The 20,183-nt window shown below is 36.0% G+C and overlaps 2 protein-coding genes across 4 annotated transcripts; both read left to right on the top strand.

The window, feature by feature from the left end:
• The first annotated feature begins 5,033 nt into the window (after nucleotides 1-5,033).
• Nucleotides 5,034-7,439, top strand: LOC113294752. The gene is made up of 5 exons (XM_026543129.1): nucleotides 5,034-5,091; nucleotides 5,558-5,784; nucleotides 5,869-6,531; nucleotides 6,598-7,122; nucleotides 7,266-7,439. Exons 1-5 carry the CDS (start codon nucleotides 5,034-5,036, stop codon nucleotides 7,437-7,439), a joined length of 1,647 nt encoding a protein of 548 aa, XP_026398914.1.
• Nucleotides 7,440-8,099: 660 nt separating this feature from the next.
• On the top strand, nucleotides 8,100-11,275 carry LOC113292731 (myb family transcription factor PHL11-like). 3 transcript variants are annotated; one of them, XM_026541604.1, is made up of 7 exons: nucleotides 8,100-8,263; nucleotides 8,830-9,034; nucleotides 9,744-9,820; nucleotides 10,078-10,141; nucleotides 10,226-10,301; nucleotides 10,490-10,559; nucleotides 10,679-11,275. In XM_026541604.1, the coding sequence occupies exons 2-7, from the start codon at nucleotides 8,905-8,907 to the stop codon at nucleotides 11,129-11,131; spliced, it is 870 nt and encodes a 289-aa protein (XP_026397389.1). In that variant the 5' UTR covers nucleotides 8,100-8,263; nucleotides 8,830-8,904; the 3' UTR covers nucleotides 11,132-11,275. The 3 variants fall into 3 exon arrangements, with proteins under 3 accessions (XP_026397389.1, XP_026397387.1, XP_026397388.1); XM_026541602.1 differs by having other exon boundaries at nucleotides 8,103-8,263; nucleotides 10,217-10,301; XM_026541603.1 differs by lacking the exon at nucleotides 8,100-8,263 and having other exon boundaries at nucleotides 8,780-9,034; nucleotides 10,217-10,301.
• Nucleotides 11,276-20,183: the final 8,908 nt, after the last annotated feature.

The raw sequence follows: 20,183 nt of genomic DNA on the forward strand, positions 1-20,183 counted from the left end.
TTGTCGAAACAGACCTTTTGTTTCTGATGATGCGTTTATCAGAGAGACTACTGCCGTCCATAGAGTCAGATCGCTACAAACACAGACTTATAATGTCTTTAAACATGTTTGCCTGCTCTGATACCAATTGAAAAAGTGGGGGTCTAACAACCTCACCCAATATTTCTCTTAGCAATCTGTATGGACTAACTCCAATATACTTTCAATAGAATCAACTAGACAGTCAGACTCAATCTTAGGAAAAGTATATCAAGGAGTTATATCTCAATTTCTCAATTCAATACTTACTCAAGCAAATAGCAATCTGCGAGTCTAATTGAATACAAGAGAAATTAACTTGAACGGTACCAAAGACCAATGTTAAAAGGATCAATCAATTTCAATCAACAACCAAAGGTTGATTTGCCAATTGACCGATTCAACACACAACCTGTAATATTTCAATTATATAACAAAATATAATGCGGAAAAGAAATAACACAGACACCAGAAATTTTGTTAACGAGGAAATCGCAAATGTAGAAAAACCACGGGACCTAGTCCAGATTGAACACACAATGTATTAAGCCGCTACAAACACTAGCCTACTACAAACTAACTTCGGTCTGGATTGTAGTTGACCCCCCCCCCCCCAATTAATCTCGCACTGATCCAAGGTACAGTTGCGCTACTTACGTCTCTGATCCCAGCAGGATACTACGTACTTGTTTCCCTTAGCTGATCTCACCCACAACTAAGAGTTGCTACGACCCATAGTCGAAGACTTTAATAAACAAATCTGAATCACACAGAAAAGTCTACAGGAATAGATAAATATGTCTCCCACAGAAATACCTACGAGTTTTGTTCCGTCTTTTGATAAATAAAGGTGACTATGAACCAATTGATATACCGGTCTTATATTCCCGAAGAACAGCCTAGAAATATCAATCACCTCACAATAATCTTAATCGACTAGCGAAACAAGATATTGTGGAATGACAAACGATGAGACGAAGATGTTTGTGACTACTTTTCTATCTTGCCTATCGGAGAAATTAATCTCGAGCCAATTTTATAATTGTACTCAATATGATAGAAACAGCAAGATCAGATCACGCAAATACAGAGAAAATAATTGGGTCTGGCTTCACAATCCCAATGAAGTCTTCAAGTCGTTAACCTACAGGGTCTCGATAGAAACCTAAGGTTAAAGGAGAATCGAATGTATCTTATACAACTTGTATCGCACAGGAGGTGTGGGGATTAGGTTTTCCAGTTGCTAGAGTTCTCCTTTATATAGTCTTCAAATCAGGGTTTGCAATCAATGCTAACTTGGTAACAAAACATTTAATATTGGCCGTTAGATGAAAACCTGATTAGATTCAAGCTAATATCTTTCAACCGTTAGATCGAATCTTAGCTTGTTATACACAAATGAAATGCACGTTCATTTAGGTTTGTGTAACCGTACCTAAACGTGTACACCTAGTTGGTTCAACAGTAGTTAACCAATGGTTAGCCATATTGAGCACTTTCATATCAACCTTATTCATCTTCACCATAACTAGTTCAAATGACTCATAAGAACTACTTAGAGAGTTGTTCAATTGATTAGATCTCATAGAAGTATATAAGACACAATCGAAACAAAAACGATTTTGATTCACTCGAATCGGTTCATGAACATTATAGCCACGGTTTGCAAATATGCATTCCTTAGTTTGTATAAGTCTTAGTTCATGAATAAACCGTTTTAAAAGAATAACCCACTCAAGTATGCATACCAGTACGCATACTTAAGTACCCGGATTGAGTTTGTTTTCAGTTCACAAACTCCAACAGAAATTCATGGGATGTGAACTTCCGGCAGTACGCGTACGGGTATGCGGACTTAGCTTCCGGACATCCTGAACAGTAAAGTACACATACTTTAGTTCAAGGATTTTGGACTTACACAAGTATGAGTTCACATATAATGTTCATATCCATTCAAGGTTATATATTCTAAACTCTCATTTCAATCATTGAAACATTCTTAGAGGATGTTAAATAGAGGTTATTCACACACTATTTTTCATCAAAGCAATTTTCAAGATATTGAAATAATCAACATGACTTTCATCACTTGTAAAGATGAACTTGGCCAAAGTGAAAGCTTACCAACACATATTTCGAGAAATAAATAAGCGAGATAAACTCGGCTCGAAATAGAAAATGTGTATAATCGAAGTCTATATAGCAATACAACTTTTGTCTCAAGATAGGAGATAGAGTAGATAGACTTTTGAGTGATAAATAAGTTCAAGTCTCCACATACCTTTCAGTCGATGAAGTTCCACCAGTTCCTTGAGTAGTTCTTCGTCTTTGCATAATGAACGCCGTGGAGTCTAGAGCTCAACTACACTTTTTATCCTAGTCCGAGACTTAGATATAAGTAGACTAGAAATCAAGACTTATAGTTTTGGCAACTAAACTTGGCAAACAAGCTTGAGATAGCAATGCTTGCGAGTTCGACCGAGCAGTGCTCTAACACTTTTGTCCATGGATTTTCTAATATTTTCTTGCATAAGAAGACTCCATCTGTATAGATTGAGTCACAATCTGTTAAAGATGCTTCAACTGCACATATTGAGTTGCATTCTGATAAAGTTGTCTCAGCTGCACAGATTAAGTCGCAATCTGTTCATCATGTGGAAGACTCATTGGTTACGCAGGTTGAGTCGCATTCTGTTGTTCCTGATATTTCTTCCCTTGAGAAACACTCAGAAGATAGTTGGAATCAGGAAATCATCATAGAAATGTCTATTGAGGTATCTTCATGGAATTCAGTTGGATTGGAAATTGCTAAAATATTTGCAATGTATGTTGGCTTTGACAGTTTTCCTTTTGCAGCTAAGAAAGCTTTTTTCTTTGCTTATTTGGATAATAAAAAATCTGTTAAGCAATGGTCATTGGGACTATGATGATATGTTTATTAGGTTGATGCCTTGGTGGAATGCAGCAAACTCTGTTGCTTTACCATCTATTTCTTCAGATGGTTCATGGATGGAGGTTAGAAGCGTTCCATTTGATCTGTGGGGGAATGCCTTCTTTCAAGAATTAGGGTCAATGTTTGGAGGATTATTGGAAGTTCATGATTCCACACTTTCTTGGAATGATGCTTCATCTATTAGAATTAAGGTCAGAAACTTTAATGGACTTAATACTTCATTCGTATTTCATTTTGGGGGTTCTTTTTTTCCTATACAGATTTCGTCTTTCAAGGTTTTTCATGGTATTTTTGATCAATCTAATCAAAAAGTTAGGGTTCAGAATTTGGAGATCGTGACTGCAGATTCTCCAGATGTTACGGTTCCAGCTATGTCGTTCAATGTTGAATGGCCGAAAATACCTCGTAATATTCTAAGACCACATGATTCTCGCCGGAAAAATATGTTTCGGAAATTTTCCTTCGTTGAAAAAGAAAAGTCAGTTAATGATAATTCAAATTTTGAATTTGCCTTCAATGAAAATGGAAAACGGATTCAGACTTCGGATTTGGGTTCGGGTTCGTGTACTTCAACTTCAAATGCTAATACATCTTAACAATCTAACAATCTGATTTTGGTACATGCGGAAGATTCAACTTCTTCAGATTCAAATGCAACTTCGACAACGGCTCCTTCACCAACATTTCAAGATGAAGTTATTGAGTATCTACAAACAACAGTCTCTATTCCATACTTACAAATGATTGATTCTTCTGATTCCTCATCAACTGATCTTTCTAATAATATCAATCTCGGTAAGAAAGTTGACACAAAAAACTCATCAAGGAAATTTGATGTCTTTCCAAGCTCAAATGAAAAATGGAGTACTTTGAAATTAAAAGTAGATCCTATTCTGAGGAAAGATTTTGAAAAGGTGTTACTTCAAATGGTCTGTATTTTCCCTAAATTGGGTATACATTTTTAAGGGCTCACATGTGGAGATTGATGATGCGATGATTGATCATATGAGAATTCATCTTTTCAATTTCAGTGTAGACACATGAAGGCATGTTAGTATGTTTCTTCTGTCTTTGGTATTTGGGATCTAATTTTCTATGGATTTCAAGAAAATTTGTTGGAATGTTAGGGGTCTTAACAATTTGAATCAGAGAGACATTATAAAGAAGAAAATTAGTGATTGGAAACCAAGTATAGTTTTATTACAGGAAACTAAGATTCAACAATGTACTGATCTTATGGTCAGGCAATGTTGGAATAATAAGAACGTTAAATGGTTGGATTCACCATCTCAAGGAAGTTTTGGTGGAATTCTGTGCATGTGGGGTTCTTCTAAGGTTGAAGTTATTGATTCTCTTATTGGGCCATATTCAATTACTTTGCGTTGTAAAAAAATCTCAAATTCTTTTGAGTGGATGTTTACAGGTGTGTATGCACCTTGTGCTTCTAAAGTTGAAGAAGTTAAAAAAATTTGGAGAGAAATAGAGGAAGTTGAGTGTTTCTGGAAATTTCCATGGGTTATTGGATAAGATTTCAATGAAATAAGGTTTACTTATGAGAGAACTTCTGGTGGAGAGTATAGTTCTGGTATGAGAAGATTTAACAAGTTCATTTCCAAACATCACTTGATTGATCTTCCTCTGCATGGTGCCACTTATACCTGGACAAACAATCAAACTCAGAGTATCAGAAGTCGTATAGATAGAATCTTAATTTATGCCTCTTGGGAAAGTTTCTACCCTCATGTTATTCAACAAGCTTTAGCTAGACCCTCCTCTGACCATAATCATATTGCCCTAATTTTTGAAGGAGTGAAGCATGGACCCTCTCCTTTTAGATGTGAGTTTTTCTAGTTTTCTCATCCCAATTTTCTTCCTTTTGTAAAAGAATTATGGTTGTCTTTTTCTGTTACAAGGAGTGCTGGTTTTATTTTCTGTAAAAAGATGCAATTGCTAAAGCCAAAGTTGAAGGGATAGAGTAAAGAGCATTTTGGAGATCTTGAAAGAAGACTTGAAGAATTAGAAGATATTTTTATGGATTTGTATGCTTTAGAGAATATAAACAATGGCCTCACAGAAGCTCAATGGGAGGAGAGAGCTACTGCAAGACAAGAATATTGCAAGTTAGGCAAGAATTATTCACACTAAATATTTTGACATAAAACTAAATATTTTCATAGAATTGTGAATGAAAGGAGGAGCAGAAACTACATTGGTTCAATCAAAGTCAATGGAAACATGACTTCAGATGAAGGTGGAATAAAAAATGGCACTGTGGGTTTCTTCAAGAATATTTTTCAGACTCAACCTCATAGAACAATAAGTACGGAAGGCATGAATTTTCCAACAATCACTGCTGAATTGAGCACTTGGTTAGAAAAGGCACATTGATGAGGAAGAAGGTGTGGCATCTATGAAGAGTTTGGGACAAAATAAAGCACCAAGACCTGATGGATTCCCTGTAAGCTTCTATCTTTTGTGTTAGGATTTCATCAAACATGATTTTCTTAATGTTGCCAAGGAATTGCAGGAAAAATATTTTCTTGATTGGTGATTAAAAAACACTTTCATTGCTTTAATCCCCAAAAGACTTCATTGAGGAAATTAAAGATTTGAGACCAATTAGTCTCATTCATGGGGCTTATAAGATTGTTTCTAAAGTTCTTGTTGAGAGATTCAAGCAGACTTTGTCTATTATAATTTCTCAGCATCAAACTGTTTTTGTCAAGAAGAGGCAAATCCTAGATGGAGTTTTAATAGCTAATGAACTCATTGATTCTAGACTCAGGAGTGGAAAACCAGGAATTCTTTGGAAGGTATATTTTGAAAAAGCCTTTGATCATGTCAATTTGGATTTTTTGGATGAGATTTTTCAGTTAATGGGCTTTGGTATTAAATAGAGGCAATGGATCAGATGTCGTGTTGAATTCACAAGATTCTCTGTTCTTGTTAATGGGGGTGCAACTGGTTACTTCAAAAGCATGAAAGGGATCAGGCAAGATGACCCAATTTCACCTTTCTTATTTCTTTTAGTGGGGGAAGCACTCACTTTTATGATTAGAAGAGCTCAAGAGCAGGGTATTCTTTCTGTTTTTCAAGTCAAGGATGGAGGTTTGCTGGTTAGTCATTTGCAGTTTGCAGATAACACTCTCATTTTTCTTGATGCATACATTGAGCAAGTTAAAAATCTAAGACTAATCCTTCTTTCTTTTGAGATGCTGACAGGTCTAAAAATCAATTTTTCTAAAAGTCATATCTTTGGTGTGGGTTATGATGGGGATTTAAATGTTTTTTCTTCTCTTATTGGTTGTTACAATGGTGTCTTGCCTACTATTTATCTTGGTTTGACTTTGGGTGATAAGTGTGGTGGTCTGGCTAAATGGGACAAAGTGGTGGACAAATTTATAGCAAGATTACCTGGCTGGAAAAAACCTCTCTTGTCAAAAGCAGGTAAAATAACTCTTATTAACATTGTTCTTGCTACTCTTCCAGTTTACTACATGTCACTTTTTGAAATTCTTGTTGTTGTTTTAAAGAAGCTTGAAAAAATCATGAGGGACTTTGTTTGGTGTGATAACAAAGGCTGAAAGAAAATTCGTCCTATTAAATGGAATGCTTTGTGTAAAAAGAAGAAGTTTGGAGGTCTAGGCATTAAGAACTTGAAGTTGGTTAATCAAGCCCTTCTTTCTAAATGGTCTTGGAGATATGCTACTGAGAATGATCTCATGTGGAAAAGAATTATAGATGAGAAATATGGTTTAAATGATGTTGTTTGGTCACCTAAGTTACCAAAGTGTACTTATGGCAGGTCTGTTTGGAAATCAATTATGAAGAGTAATTCTTCGTTTCTGAAGTTTGTCAGATTCAAGGTTAACAATGGTGCTCTTGTGAGATTTTGGCAGTTGTATGCACATCCAATTAAAACTTGTTATCCAAACTTCTTTGCTCTTTCCAAAGCTAAGCATCTTTTTGTGGCTGAAATGTGTGTGTTAATCGGCAACTTAGCTGCTTGGAATCTTCAAACTCCTAGAAGATTGAATACTGCTGCAAGAGTGGAGCTTAATCTTCTTATGGTTGATCTTAAATCTTTTCAGTTCACTCTAAATAAGGAAGATGAACTCTACTGGCCTTTCACTTCAAACAAATGCTTTTCTGTATAGGCAATTTATGAAAATATTTTTTTAGAACTTGAGAATGTGCAAGAGTCAGCTGTTTTCAAGTTCATTTGGAGCTTGAAATGTCCTCCAAAGATTGGTTTTTTTCTTTCGCTTATTGCTCATGGAAGACTTCCTACTAGAGATTTCTTATTAAGAATGTGCCTGATTCTTGTGTTTTCTGTGCTGCCATGGAAACAACTTCTCATCTGCTTCTGCACTGTGATTTTGCAAAAAAGGTTTGGGATGCTTTAACTATTAAGTTAATATGGCTCTTTGCAATGCCTAGAGATGTTATTCCTGCTTTGCAAGCTTGACAACTCTATCTTTCTGACAAGGTGAAGACTGAAATTTGGAAATTAGTATCTGTTGCTATCATTTGGCGTGTTTGGAAAGAAAGAAACAATAAAATTTTCAGTGACAATCAAAATTCTGTTGTTGCGGTTGGAAATAAGATTGTTTATGGTCTTTTCACTTGCTCTCTTGTTTTTAAGGAGTTCGAAGAAATTGATTCCAAGAAGGTGATGAAACAATGGTGTAAAATCTATTTTGACATTGTTTAGATGCTCTTAGTTTGTTTTGAGTACTATTCTTTTTTCTTCTCTTTTTTTTTTGTTCTTCACTAGGATGGCGTAATTCATTTATGCCCTCTCTTTTTTTACCAATATATATCCTTTCTTTACCTATTAAAAAAAAATTAGTGAAGTTCTATAGTGTATGTAGCATGGTCCATTGAGAATCACTCGTTCACTTGTGTGGGTTCGAGTATGAATCCGAATATTCATCTTAAGAAATGCCGACCGAATATTCCACGTGGCAGATATCACCTGCATATGTGTACGTGGTTGATACCCATTAGTTAACGACAAATTAATACATATTGTTTAGTTTAATTTTGAGATTCGTCGCCGAGAGAATCTCTCACTTCTCTGCATGTTCTGTCTCGTTTTCGGGAATCTAGGGTTTTAAATTTTATTCTGTTTCTTGTTTTATCATTTTCATAAACTGATTAGACTTTCCTTGTCGTGTTTTAAAACAAAATGTATCGTCTAAATATATTTCAGTGTACAGACATACTTTAGATCTCCCTCTGTTCTTTCAGAAAGAATCCTCTGTTTTCTATTCGTGAAAACCCATCAGTGTAAGTTTTTCTTCACAGCTTTTTACAACTTTTTGATCGAAACCAATTGAAATTTAAGCTTCATTTACACATTATTTGTCGTGATCTTGTTCAACTTTGGTCTGTCTGTGCGTATGTATAATTGTCTTAACTTCCTAATTAAGATGTAAATAAGAAGGGAGTTTTGTGATTCTCGATCACTGAATAAACTTTCCTGGTATTATATCCGGAAGCAAAAGAAAAAGCTAGTAAAATATTTGTTCTGATACATGGATTTCTTTGGAAGTAAGAATTATTTACGATAAAGTATTTATAAGAAGAATCGTTTTTTCTGATTCAAAGAAGCTCGCTTTTGCTTTCATAGTTTCTTTACACAACAACTAGCACAAACCGCAATTTCTCTCTCTTTCTTTCTCTCCTTTGAGAAAGAAGTGAGAATCCGAATCAGAATTTGATCACTTTTGCTTTTGATTTGTTTGATTTTTTCAACATTCCATTTTCAGAGAATTTTCTATTGCCTTTGTTCGTTTGTTTTGTTTAATTCTCTTTCTTTCTTCACTGATAAAGAAGCAACTTCAAAATTGCAGGAAACTCAAATTGAAGAAGAAAAACAGAACACTCTGCATTTGTTATCAGTTTATCGGAAATCGAAGATCACCATCATGGAGAGAGCATATGGTTATGAAACCACAGGAGTAGTACTATCTAGAGACCCGAAGCCGCGATTAAGGTGGACACCTGATCTTCATGATCGATTTGTCGATGCTGTCACACGGCTTGGAGGACCAGATAGTAAGAGCTCTAAATTCCTTGATTTTCCTACTACTGCATATTACTATTTCCCATTTAGGAGTAGGGTAGTAAGGTAATACTAGGTGTTGGGTTCTAATTGTAGAAATTATAACGGTATTATGGCCGTTCGACCTTGGACGGATGACATATGGGGCGCTCTCGAGGGAGGGGTCACTGCACAAGTTGACTACTTCCGATCTCATCTTGTCATTTTATATATTAAAATGCTTTTTCTAAAGGAGTTGGATAATGTACACCTAGGAGTTGGGTTACTTGTAGGAGACACACTGTTCCTAGATTAGTGACACAGGTTTGTTAAAAATTGGGTTGACTACTGAAGGAAACGTTGACAACCTTTAGGAACAGCTGTTATTAGGAACGGAAAGTTCGATTCATCTAGGCCAATCTTCATTTTGCATCATCAGATTTTAGAGATGATTGAGTGATCTATATACAAATTGTCGTTGCAAATGCTATATTGGTTTCGAGCTAAAACTTGTTGAAATAACATTTTGGGATGATCAGGTCACTTGTTGTCTAGTATTGCAACATGATGATTCACACCGCCTCGGCAAGATTCAATATGAAATGTCGTAGTGTTAGCCCTTTAAAATAGGGCTGTGACACATTGCATAATTTGGATCTTAGTCGTTTGAGATGAAATCTGACCTTATTCTCCTTGCTTAATTATTTTGTTGGAATTTAACAGAGGCAACACCCAAATCAGTGTTAAGAATGATGGGACTCAAGGGATTGACATTATACCATTTGAAAAGCCATCTGCAGGTAGTTATATTTGCTTACTTGATTTGATGTAATATATTTTTTATTTTATTTTATTTTATTTTTAATAAACCCCAGGGATGTCTCCTACCTATTATACGCAAGATAATTCTACCCTTGTTCAATAATGGTTATCATTAATCGAGGGAGATTTAATTTATCCTTGCAAGTTCTAATTGGCAGTAATCTATATATGTTTATCGTACCCAGAAATGCGTTTGAGAATTGTGCTGATTTGCCGCATGCGCATTGAAATGTAGAAATATAGGCTGGGAAAACAGGGAAAGAAGGAAAGCAATTTTGATCAAAACACAGATAGTGCGGGTGAGTTTTCTACCAGAAACAAATAACATAAAACCTTCAATTTAGTATTTTGGATTGATTATTAATTAATTTCAGGAAATTCAGATGGACATGGACATGCACATGCACCCATGCATTCACCATCACCAAGTAGCGGTGCTTCACTGGGAAACCATGAAGCGTATGTTTCTCTCTTTATCTGCCTTAGAAACATTTAGATGCGTCAGAGCGGTTTTTAAGATCCTCAACTACTCTTTGTCGTGTATCAATACTTTAGTCGTGACCGATCAAACAAAACAAAGTACCTTAGTCGTCAATCCTCCAGATTTAAGTTTTAACGCTATATTCTTCTACTCTTATTTGGAACAGAGAAATCCCGTTCGCAGAAGCAATAAGGTACCAAATTGATGTACAAAGAAAACTACATGAGCAACTGGAGGTAATTAATTAATACATGTACTAGCTATATATAGTATCCCTACTATTATAATTTGTATGCATGGATTTGATCGATATTCTATCCTGCCTTATTGAACATTGTATGTTTCACTAAACCAGGTTCAAAAGAAATTACAAATGAGAATTGAAGCACAAGGGAAGTATTTACAAGCAATATTAGACAAAGCTCAAACAAACCTGTCATTAGATACGAATTCAACAGGGAATTTCGATGCAACAAAAACTCAACTTACAAACTTCAATCTAGCTTTATCAGGGTTGATGGATAACATGGTTGAACAAGAAAACCAACAAGTGATTGCAGAACAACATGATTTAACTAGTAATAGTGATGCTTTATTATTGAACGATACTGAAATTAGTAGGAATCATAATTCAGCTTTTCAGTTATATAGAGAAGGAGATCACGAAGAGATCAATAAGAAAGACCAACAAGTAAAGATAAAAGTCGAAGGTGGTTCGCTTCATTTTGATCTTAATATAAACGGAAATTACGAGTTTTTTAGAGCAAAAGGAAATGAGCTTGATTTGAAGATGCAGCCACAAATGTGATAAAAAGTTTGGTTTAGAGATTTACTTATGCTCTTGTTCCATTGTACTAGAACTTTGTATTTTTGGGATAGTTTTCTTATTTCAATTCTATTAGTATTTGTCAGAAATATGTATAATAATACATTACTGTGTGTTAAAGTCTTATATACCTGAAATATTAACTGTCTGTTCAGGCCAGTATATTTATTATAAATCTGAAATCTATTCAAATTCCTGGTTGAATATTGATAACAATAATTACTTGAATTATATTCCATGTTTTATACTCGAGGTGATTTTTGAAGTGATTACTTGAATAATAATTGCTTGAAGTGATGTGTGAACCATTCAAATTACAAATAGATTCATGTGGATTAATTTTTGAACGAGCGCATAGGGAATTTGAGGAGAGTGAAAATGGTAGTCGACTCGCTAACTAGCGCAGTTTACTCCATATGTACTTCTAACTCGGACTAAAATTTTCGTATCAAACTGCTCTCTGTATATGTTAGGTATCACCTGGTCCTAATCCCTGCCTTCCAAGTCCCAATTGTTCTCGGCTATCATTTTTCATAGCAGAGGCATTTTTTTTCTAGGACAATTTCTATGGGGCAAAAGATCACTGATATGCCTATGCCTTTGTGATGGTCCACATTTTATGGACCAAAAAGTATCACTATGAGTGACTTCATCATCCGTATATTTACTAGAATATGACCCTTGCCGGAACGACACGGCTCGATAATAAATAATTTTATATATTCTGGCTTTGATTCATGTCCTTCGTCTGCAATTATTAAATAACATGACAACTGATTTTAGTTTCTTTCTTAATTTTTACGTGTTTTAACCGGATTTATTTTAATATTAAAACGATGAACCACATTTTATATTTTATAATGTTACACGATTTATGACGTCACGGAGTTAACATGGTCTATTATTACTCATCAATACCCACCACCACTACAAAAACCGATTGATGCTAACATGCCATTATTTCTCCACCACCACTCAGTGACAAAGCTATAAGGATTGACTAATCTGGCTTTAGCCTCCTTAAAATTCTAACAGCTACATACAATGTTTAATTTTATCTATAAATGATACTTAACCATTTACGCTGAAGGTTTAGTTCAACAAAGTTTACATGTTTCTTTCAAAAAAAATAAAATAAACCCCCCAATGTAAATTTCTGACTCTGCCATTGCTACCCACTCCATGTAGGTTGTTGTGCATGATTCTAATTTTTAATCACACACGCCGTGTATGAGGTTTAAATTAAACAAAACCACATCATCAATTAATTTACCATTATACTTGTTTTCCATGTTGTATTCTCTTTTGCATTGCGATCAATTTTATTTTAGTATTAAGAACCATGATTCATATGATCTGGTACCAAAGATAGAAAGGGTACCATTTAAGTGATGTAGTGGTCATGAATATTGTGTCCTATGTGATTTGATATTATCCCTGAAATATATGATACGTGCCTTTATTAATCGCGCTAAAACAACCAACCACATCTTTCACAATACAATGTTATTTGTGTTGTAACGACACAAAACTAATTTTTTTCATCATGCTAATTGCTGCTACTTCTTCCTCCACCAAGGAAAAAGCCAGAATTTTGAGTAAGGGGGGCAAAAATTCTTAGCAAGTTGGATAAGGGTGCAAAATGGACTTAGTAACCCGTTTTATGATTAAAAAACAAAAATAATTACAATTGGACTTGGCTCTGCCCTTGACCGCCACTAATATTTCCGCCTCCACCACTTTCTAAGAGCCTGCGCCGCTTCCACCACGGGTCACTATTGTCTATTGATATTATTTTTATTTTTATATAAATTATTTATTAATAGAAATGCATATTTATTAAATTAATTAAAGAACTATTAATAATGAAAAAAATTAATAGATCATTTAGTATGGACAATTAGTGAAACACTAATTAATAAAACACTTTATAATGAAAAAAATTAATACATCATTTATTATAAGCAATTAGTGAAACACTAATTAATAAAACACTTATACTAGCGCTACTATCACTTTTTCATTTTAGCCTAAAAGTAGGTCAAATCGAAAAAGCAATAGTAACTCTTTTCCAGAAATGGAATGAGTAATAATTGAGTTGAACAAACCGAGGCCATAGATTTATTTCCCCTTCTGGACGAATCTCGGTCGTTCCTTATCTAGCCTAACTTAGCCAAGCTTTGTTTCGTTTTGTTTTCTAGACTAGAATTTGACATGTCCCGCAACGACACGGTTTCGAAAATAAGTAAAAACTTACGTCAATTTTGATTGAAATTTGTTGTTACTATATAAAGTGACAAACAAAAGTTTAGCTAGAAATGGTGAACCTTGAAATGAATCCTGTTTTGAGGCATGCGGAAATGTTTTGAGGCATATTCAATAAGGACAAAATAGAGTCACTAGGTAGTAAAACCAATAACCCCTTATTCACCATATTCTATAATTGATAGTAATTCCCTTATCATTTATATTTTTAAATTATTTCTTATTCATATTTTAAATTTCTTTTAGTTTTTTGAAGAAATTTTTTTTAAGATTTTTTAAAAAATTTCGGTATTTACAAAACCTAAACCTAGGTTGGGCTGGCAGGTTATCAGTGGAACCTAAAAAAATTGAAATACCAAAGCTTTTTTTTTTTTTGAAAAATAATTTAGACTTTTTAAATTCTTTATGGATTTACAAAACCTAAGAACTAGGTTCGGATGACAAGTTATTAGCTGAATCTAATTTTCTTTAAACATACCTAGGGTCGGCTGATAACTTATCCTAACTAGTATAGGTTGATAAGGGATGTCAAAATCTAGTAAGATTACTTAGATAACCTTGATTAATTTTTTATTTTATTTTATTATTTTTTAATTTTAATCTATTTTATTTTTATTTATTTTAAAAAAAAAAATTGTTAGATTTTTCCTCAATTTTTTTTTTCTTCTTTGCTCCAAGCAACGCTAACCGGACTAAAATTTTGATCGTCTTCGACTGATTATAGAGGCTCTAATCGTTTTTCTAATCTGCAAATTTGTGAAAAAGAAGAAGTTGAAGTAGAAATCGAATTGAGTGAAGTTGGAGAGCAAGAACCAGATCCTCACTATAAGAAAATGTACAATCAAAAGTACACAAACTGATATCTTATTTTCTTGTGTTTGATTGACAGATTAGGTTTAAATTGAAAAAACTAGGGCTTTATGGCGGTTACAGAGTGATGTCAGGCTTACAACTGAAACGAATTATCAGATGAATTAGTCATTGTTCTTCATTCAGAAAGTGCTGATGAACAGTTCGACTGATAATTAAACACGAAAATAATAGCCGAACTTTGCTTTATGATGAACAATGCTAATAACTTTCGTACCTAAGTTCGACTGACTCGAGCAAAAAATAGGACATCCGAACTTAGCAAAAAATAAGACAGCCGAACAATGCTAATAATCGGTAGTTTAGGACCATATGAATATATCCCGATTTAATATTTTAATTGGTAGTATAATGAATTCATTTTCTACCGACTTTTAGAGTAGCCCTAAATTCAAAATGTCAGATACAAATGAAATTTGAGTTTTCTACTTTAACAATCGGTAATTATGGTATGTTGTTTACCTATCGATTATTGCAGTAGCCCATTCTTAATCAAACTAATAATCGGTTGCTAGTACCACTATACTAACTACCGATTATAAAAAGGCATTTACTCTCATAACCTTTAGGACATCCCATAACCTTGTCTATGGGTTGGGAATAAAAAAGTCGCCCTAATTCTTTCGGGGTCGCCCCTAAATATGCTAGGAGAAAAAAATCCAAAAAATCTTAATAGACTGCATGAAAAAACAATGTAAAAACCGTGGTCTCATATAACCTTCTATAATGTGCCAGGAAAGTGATGCATAATGATTGCGCGTTACAGTGTTGCAGGCCAAGTCATGTCCGAGAATGATTGAGCAACACTGCAGAGACTGTCAAGTGCTAAGAATGGTAAAATCTTGCAGGTCCGGTGAAGCGCAAAGGTAGTGCCACACTGTAAAGATATTTGGCTAAGTAATGAAGCCTATTGGCCGACACAATGAAGCTTCATTGAGAAAGGCAAGACATGCCAAGTTGACAAATGCAACATGCGATGTTGGTATTGATGCATATCCATGGAATTGAGTTGGCCCAAACTCAAGGATGATACAAGAGTGAAGAATAGATCAAGAGTTGGTCTATGCATTAGTTCAAGGCTGGCCAAAGCTTGAATAATGCAAACAAGCTAGTAATGCAAGAGTGGCATTACTATTGTCGAGCAATTGGCGAAGTAAAGCAAGAAAAACACATATGAGCATATGGAACGTATTGACATAAGTTAGAAATCATGTTGTCATGAATTTGACTTAGCTAAAGTGTCCTAGAAAGTCCAGAGAAAGGCCAAATGCGGTGAGGCGCAGAAGTGGCACAAAAGTGGCGCATTATGGCTCAAGTGTTGTTTATTGGCTTTGCAAGCATGAAAAAGATGCGAGACGAGTTGGAAGGGTTATGAAAGGAGTTCATAACCTTATTAGAGTATCCTTAACCGTTCACGAAAAGTGTGGCTTCAATCTGCAAGACAACACAGAAGGTGGCAGTTGAAAAGCAGATTGGCGGTTAGGAAAACTACTTGTGGACATGTGGTTGTCTGTAGGATGTGCAAGCGGTTGCAGATAAGTTTTGGCCTGATCTTTAGCATTATATATAACCTAGAGATTAATAAGTTGAGGGTTTTTCAATTGAGAGAAGAACCACTGATGTTAGAGAGTGTTTTAGGCATTCATCAAGAGGGTGAATGGCATGTTTTGGTCCATGTGATGGACGAGTTTTGTAATCTTCCTTTAGTGCAATAAAATGGGTTTTTTGCAGTATTCTTTGCGTTCATTATGTTGCCGATTTGTGTGAGAATTTTTCAAGTACATGGAAGAACCTCTTATGCTTATGGGTGCATGAAGAGTTAGAGAGAAAGAAGAAAATACTTTCGTTGTGCAAAGCCTTTAGGGTGAAGGCAGATGCGTACTTTGATGCAAGTATGCAAGGTTGAGTGATTGTGGATGAATTTGATTCACTGAACCACAATCATTGCCGGTCATGTCCCATGAAAATTTTAGGCGATTAAATGGGCATGTGACAGCAGGTATCAGAGCGAGGTTTGGGGACAATGTTCTTGATTTTTCTCTCTTTTACCCAAGTTGGTGTCATTTGTTTGTCAAATTCAGTGAAGAATTGTTTGGGTTTCACTAGTATGGAGACTAGAAGAAGTTGGTTTTGTGTGGAAACATAAATTGGAATGAAATTTGAAGCTTCAAGTAGCAACATGCCAAGAAAGTTCACGACAAAGGTGCCTGAATTTCGTCCCAAAGTGCTAGACGAACATGCAAGAATCATTAAAAACCGGGGTTTCAAGTGATTGCATGAAAAAACTAAGGAGTATGCTGAATTCTATGGTGCAATTCAGGTGTTTAAGTCCATGTTTCTCACAAGTATACGAAGATTATGCATTTGGAATGCATATTTCCGTAGTGTTATCAGTAGCGAGTAGGGCTACACATGGGACGGGACGGTACGGGTTTTTGCCTAGCTCAGTACCTGTACCTCCCTATGGCCAGTACATGTACCTTGTACCTGTACCTGTGCAGTACGGGACGGGACGAGGCCTATAACTGTTTAACTCGGTACGGGACGGGACCGGTTCTTTACCTGTAGCATATGAAGAAGATCGGTTACACCACATCATCGTTTCTTTCCGATCGATATACAATTGAAAATAAACCGAACAACAAACTCGGAAAATAGATTCAACATCGGAATTCAAAGCCGAACTGTTAGTGATCAATTGATGTTTAATTTTATTTTTGTTTCTTCTTATTTCTCGATTAACTGTGAATAATGAGAAAGTGGCAAAAAAAACTGAATTAAATAAAATTTTAATTGATGTTTCAAGAAAACAGAAGAGGAAATAAAACATTCTCTTCAAAAACGAAAGCAAATTGGTCTCACTGCCTACAATCCACAATCAATTGATTGGAATCATGGTGACGAAGCTCTCTGTTATTTTTAAGCTAAATCTCATCAGGTGTATTAGGAAATCGAAACTGCTATTTGTTGATCGATTAAGCATTTACATCTAAATTCTATTTTACCTTAAACTAGTAAGAATCAAAATCATTTACTACTATTTTCTCTTGTACCACCAGCTGGCGTATTATTTGCAAAGAGGATTTAACCCTACTTTCAACGGCTAGGATTTAACCCTAATTTCAGCGGATAGAGATCCTCGGTACTATGGTACGGGACGAGAATATCATAGAACCGTTACTCGTACCTACTCTAGGAACGGTACCAGTTTTTGGTACTTGTACTTGTACCTGTTCCATATGACCGCGGTTCCGGGACGGTACCGGTACGGTTCCTGCGGTTCCGGTACGGTTCCATGGGATGGGACGGTTCCTGTGCAACCCTAGTAGCGAGTACATTACGTGTTGTAATGGGAATTTTGGGAAAATCCCTGAATGCAAAGATGTTGTTGTCCTTTGCTGTGGCAAAGAAGATGGAGAACCTTTCTATGCGATAGAGTTAAAGGTGTCTCATTGTAGCCATTTGGATGGAAAATTAAAGTTATCTCTATCGAATGCATATACCTTGGTGATAATGCAAAGTCTGGTTGCGAACCAGCGTTTTTGTGGCAATGTGATGCCATAGAAGAAGAATTGGATGGTCAATTCATATCTAGCATAAAGCTTATGGAAAGGCTGAAGAAAGAAGCGCAAGTTAGGGAAAAACAGATACACCACGGTCTTGTCTTTGCAAAGAGTTCTTCGTTGATGCTAGATGCGCACAAGGAGTGTGTTTGCACCTGGTTTATGAGTGGGATCAATATGCTTGGACATGGGTGTCCAAAGACCCGCATTTGATCATAACCACAAGAGGATGTTCTTGCCGACTGCACATCCAAAAAATTTGCTACTGAAGTTGATTTTGGAGAAGGGGAAAGACAAGAGTAACCAGTTGTGCATGGGATGTAAAATGAATTCCAAGTCTGAAGAAGAATGCGGCATTCTTGCTTCACGGAACGTAGGCAGTGGCGCCTCATTTGCAAGGATTATGGCCTTGTTAAAATTGTCCAACGGATTTATCCGCAAAAGTCATTGAGTAATATGACTTGCAGAGCTCTATGGTGATGCTCAGTATCACCAAGTTAAGTCTGTTCCAGTTGTGCAAAGGTGCACAATTTTGTGTCAAGATTTGGGTGCTAATTGGCATAGCATATATGCAACAGTAACATGCGCCAAATGAGATTTGGGCATGGCCAAGATGCATAATGCATTTAGAGATGCAGGTTAGGCCGAATTAATGATGCGTGGAGAAGGAGGGACAAAGTAGTGGTGACGCATAAGAATGGCATGAGGTCATTTTTGGAAAAATCTTCATGAAAGCTAAAGCAACATGATAGCATCAGTTTGAAGGAGTATTCAACTAAGTGACAATTATATTGTGCTTCGTTATGGGAGTGGCATAAGAACGTTGATAGTTGGAAGAGTGTATGTGGCAAACTGAATTGCTACATTGGGGACAGTAGGTGTTGTCTCGCTTCCTTTGTTGCTTAGAAGCGAGGATGAAGTCAATATTGCAAGGCTTGTTAGGTCTTACAAGTTGCAATCAGTTGGCGCGAGTATTTTCTCAAGTTTGGGTATACTTTCAGTTTGGGTCGAGTGGACCTTGGTGTTGGGAATTGTCTCTCTATGTAAGGTAGTAGTGAATGACGGTATTTGAGATGAAAGCCTTGTCTATTTCATTCAAAGTAAAGCTAGTTCTCGTGGAAGATGCTACATAGCATATTAAGCCAAAATATGCAATAGAAGATGCTGAAAGTGAAAGAAGCAAATAAAGTTGGTGGCATAGTCGAGTTTGCTGTTGAGAGTTATGTGGAAATACGACAAAATTTTGCAGCGATAGCATGGAGTAACGCAGCAAGAATGAAGATGTAAGTCCATCAAGTATATGAGTTAAGAGTAACCCATTATTAGGAAGAACATGATGTTTTTTTTCCCCCACATTAAAGCGCAGCAGTTTGAAAAAGCAAGTGATGCTTAAATTGCTGGTTTCAAAGGCGCATGAAGATGATACCTTGTCCAAAGTGACAGTGGGATATCCCGGGTAGTCCTAAGTCATGACTTTACCAAAGTCATGCATTTCAATCAAGGTATTGCGACAATGCAAGCAAAGAACAACGAGTTGCTAGTTCTTTGGCATACAAATGATACAAGTCCAAGAAGGTGAAGTTTGCAATATGATTTGGAGGCCAAATCTACTGAAAGTGCCGATGTTGACAAAGTGCAGCAAAGGCTGTAGGTTTTGGTGCATACCAAGAGTGGTATGAAATCATAGAGTGCATACCTTAAGGCATGGCATGATTTGGCGTAGGCGCATATGATTGGAGAATGAGGCCAAGTCTTGTATAAGTCATGTTGGGTTGCGTGGTGCAACTAAGGTCGGAATATGAAGGCAAAAGACTATGGTAATGATCATTGTGATCAGTTGAGGAGAATCATTATTTGTGTACACTTAGGCACAAATTATTCATGCGAAGTTCAAGCCTAATTCAGGGAATTGGCAAGAAGAATTTCGAGTTTGCATTTGGGTGTTGATATATGATTTGCAATGGAGTTGAAAGCGATCGCGACGCAACAACAAAGTTCAAGATCAGTAGGATCAATGGCAAGGCAGTAAAGCTAAGTGGTGCTGATGCTAAAGCATAGAAGTTGGCTAAGTGCGTTATGCAAAAGCTAGCAAAGATTGCTGAATTTCAGAAAGGGTTCTGAAAGTGCATGCAGCGAAGATTCGGACCAGTATAGAGTTTATGCTTGGTTGCGTTCAACGAGGGCGTTGAATGGATTAGTTGGGGGAGGTCTAAAACGTGCCAGGCAAGTGACGCATAATGATGGCGCGTTACAGTGTTGCAGGCCAAGTCAATGTCCGACAATGATTGCGTGACACTGCATAAACTTTCAAGTGTTAAGAATGCCAAAACCCTTCA

This window comes from Papaver somniferum, chromosome 7 (assembly GCF_003573695.1).
Source record: "Papaver somniferum cultivar HN1 chromosome 7, ASM357369v1, whole genome shotgun sequence".
Classification (NCBI taxonomy): Eukaryota; Viridiplantae; Streptophyta; class Magnoliopsida; order Ranunculales; family Papaveraceae; genus Papaver; species Papaver somniferum.

What these genes read in the sequence shown, in the direction of transcription:
- LOC113294752 (XM_026543129.1), top strand. Translation starts at nt 5,034, where the DNA reads ATGGCCTCACAGAAGCTCAATGGGAGGAGAGAGCTACTGCAAGACAAG. An exon ending in GCAAGACAAGAATATTGCAA is followed by an intron (nt 5,092 to 5,557) that starts GTTAGGCAAGAA and finishes AATCCCCAAAAG; the next exon opens with ACTTCATTGAGGAAATTAAA. An exon ending in AACCAGGAATTCTTTGGAAG is followed by an intron (nt 5,785 to 5,868) that starts GTATATTTTGAA and finishes GGTATTAAATAG; the next exon opens with AGGCAATGGATCAGATGTCG.
- LOC113292731 (XM_026541602.1), top strand. Translation starts at nt 8,905, where the DNA reads ATGGAGAGAGCATATGGTTATGAAACCACAGGAGTAGTACTATCTAGA. An exon ending in ACGGCTTGGAGGACCAGATA is followed by an intron (nt 9,035 to 9,743) that starts GTAAGAGCTCTA and finishes GGAATTTAACAG; the next exon opens with AGGCAACACCCAAATCAGTG. An exon ending in TCAAAACACAGATAGTGCGG is followed by an intron (nt 10,142 to 10,216) that starts GTGAGTTTTCTA and finishes AATTAATTTCAG; the next exon opens with GAAATTCAGATGGACATGGA.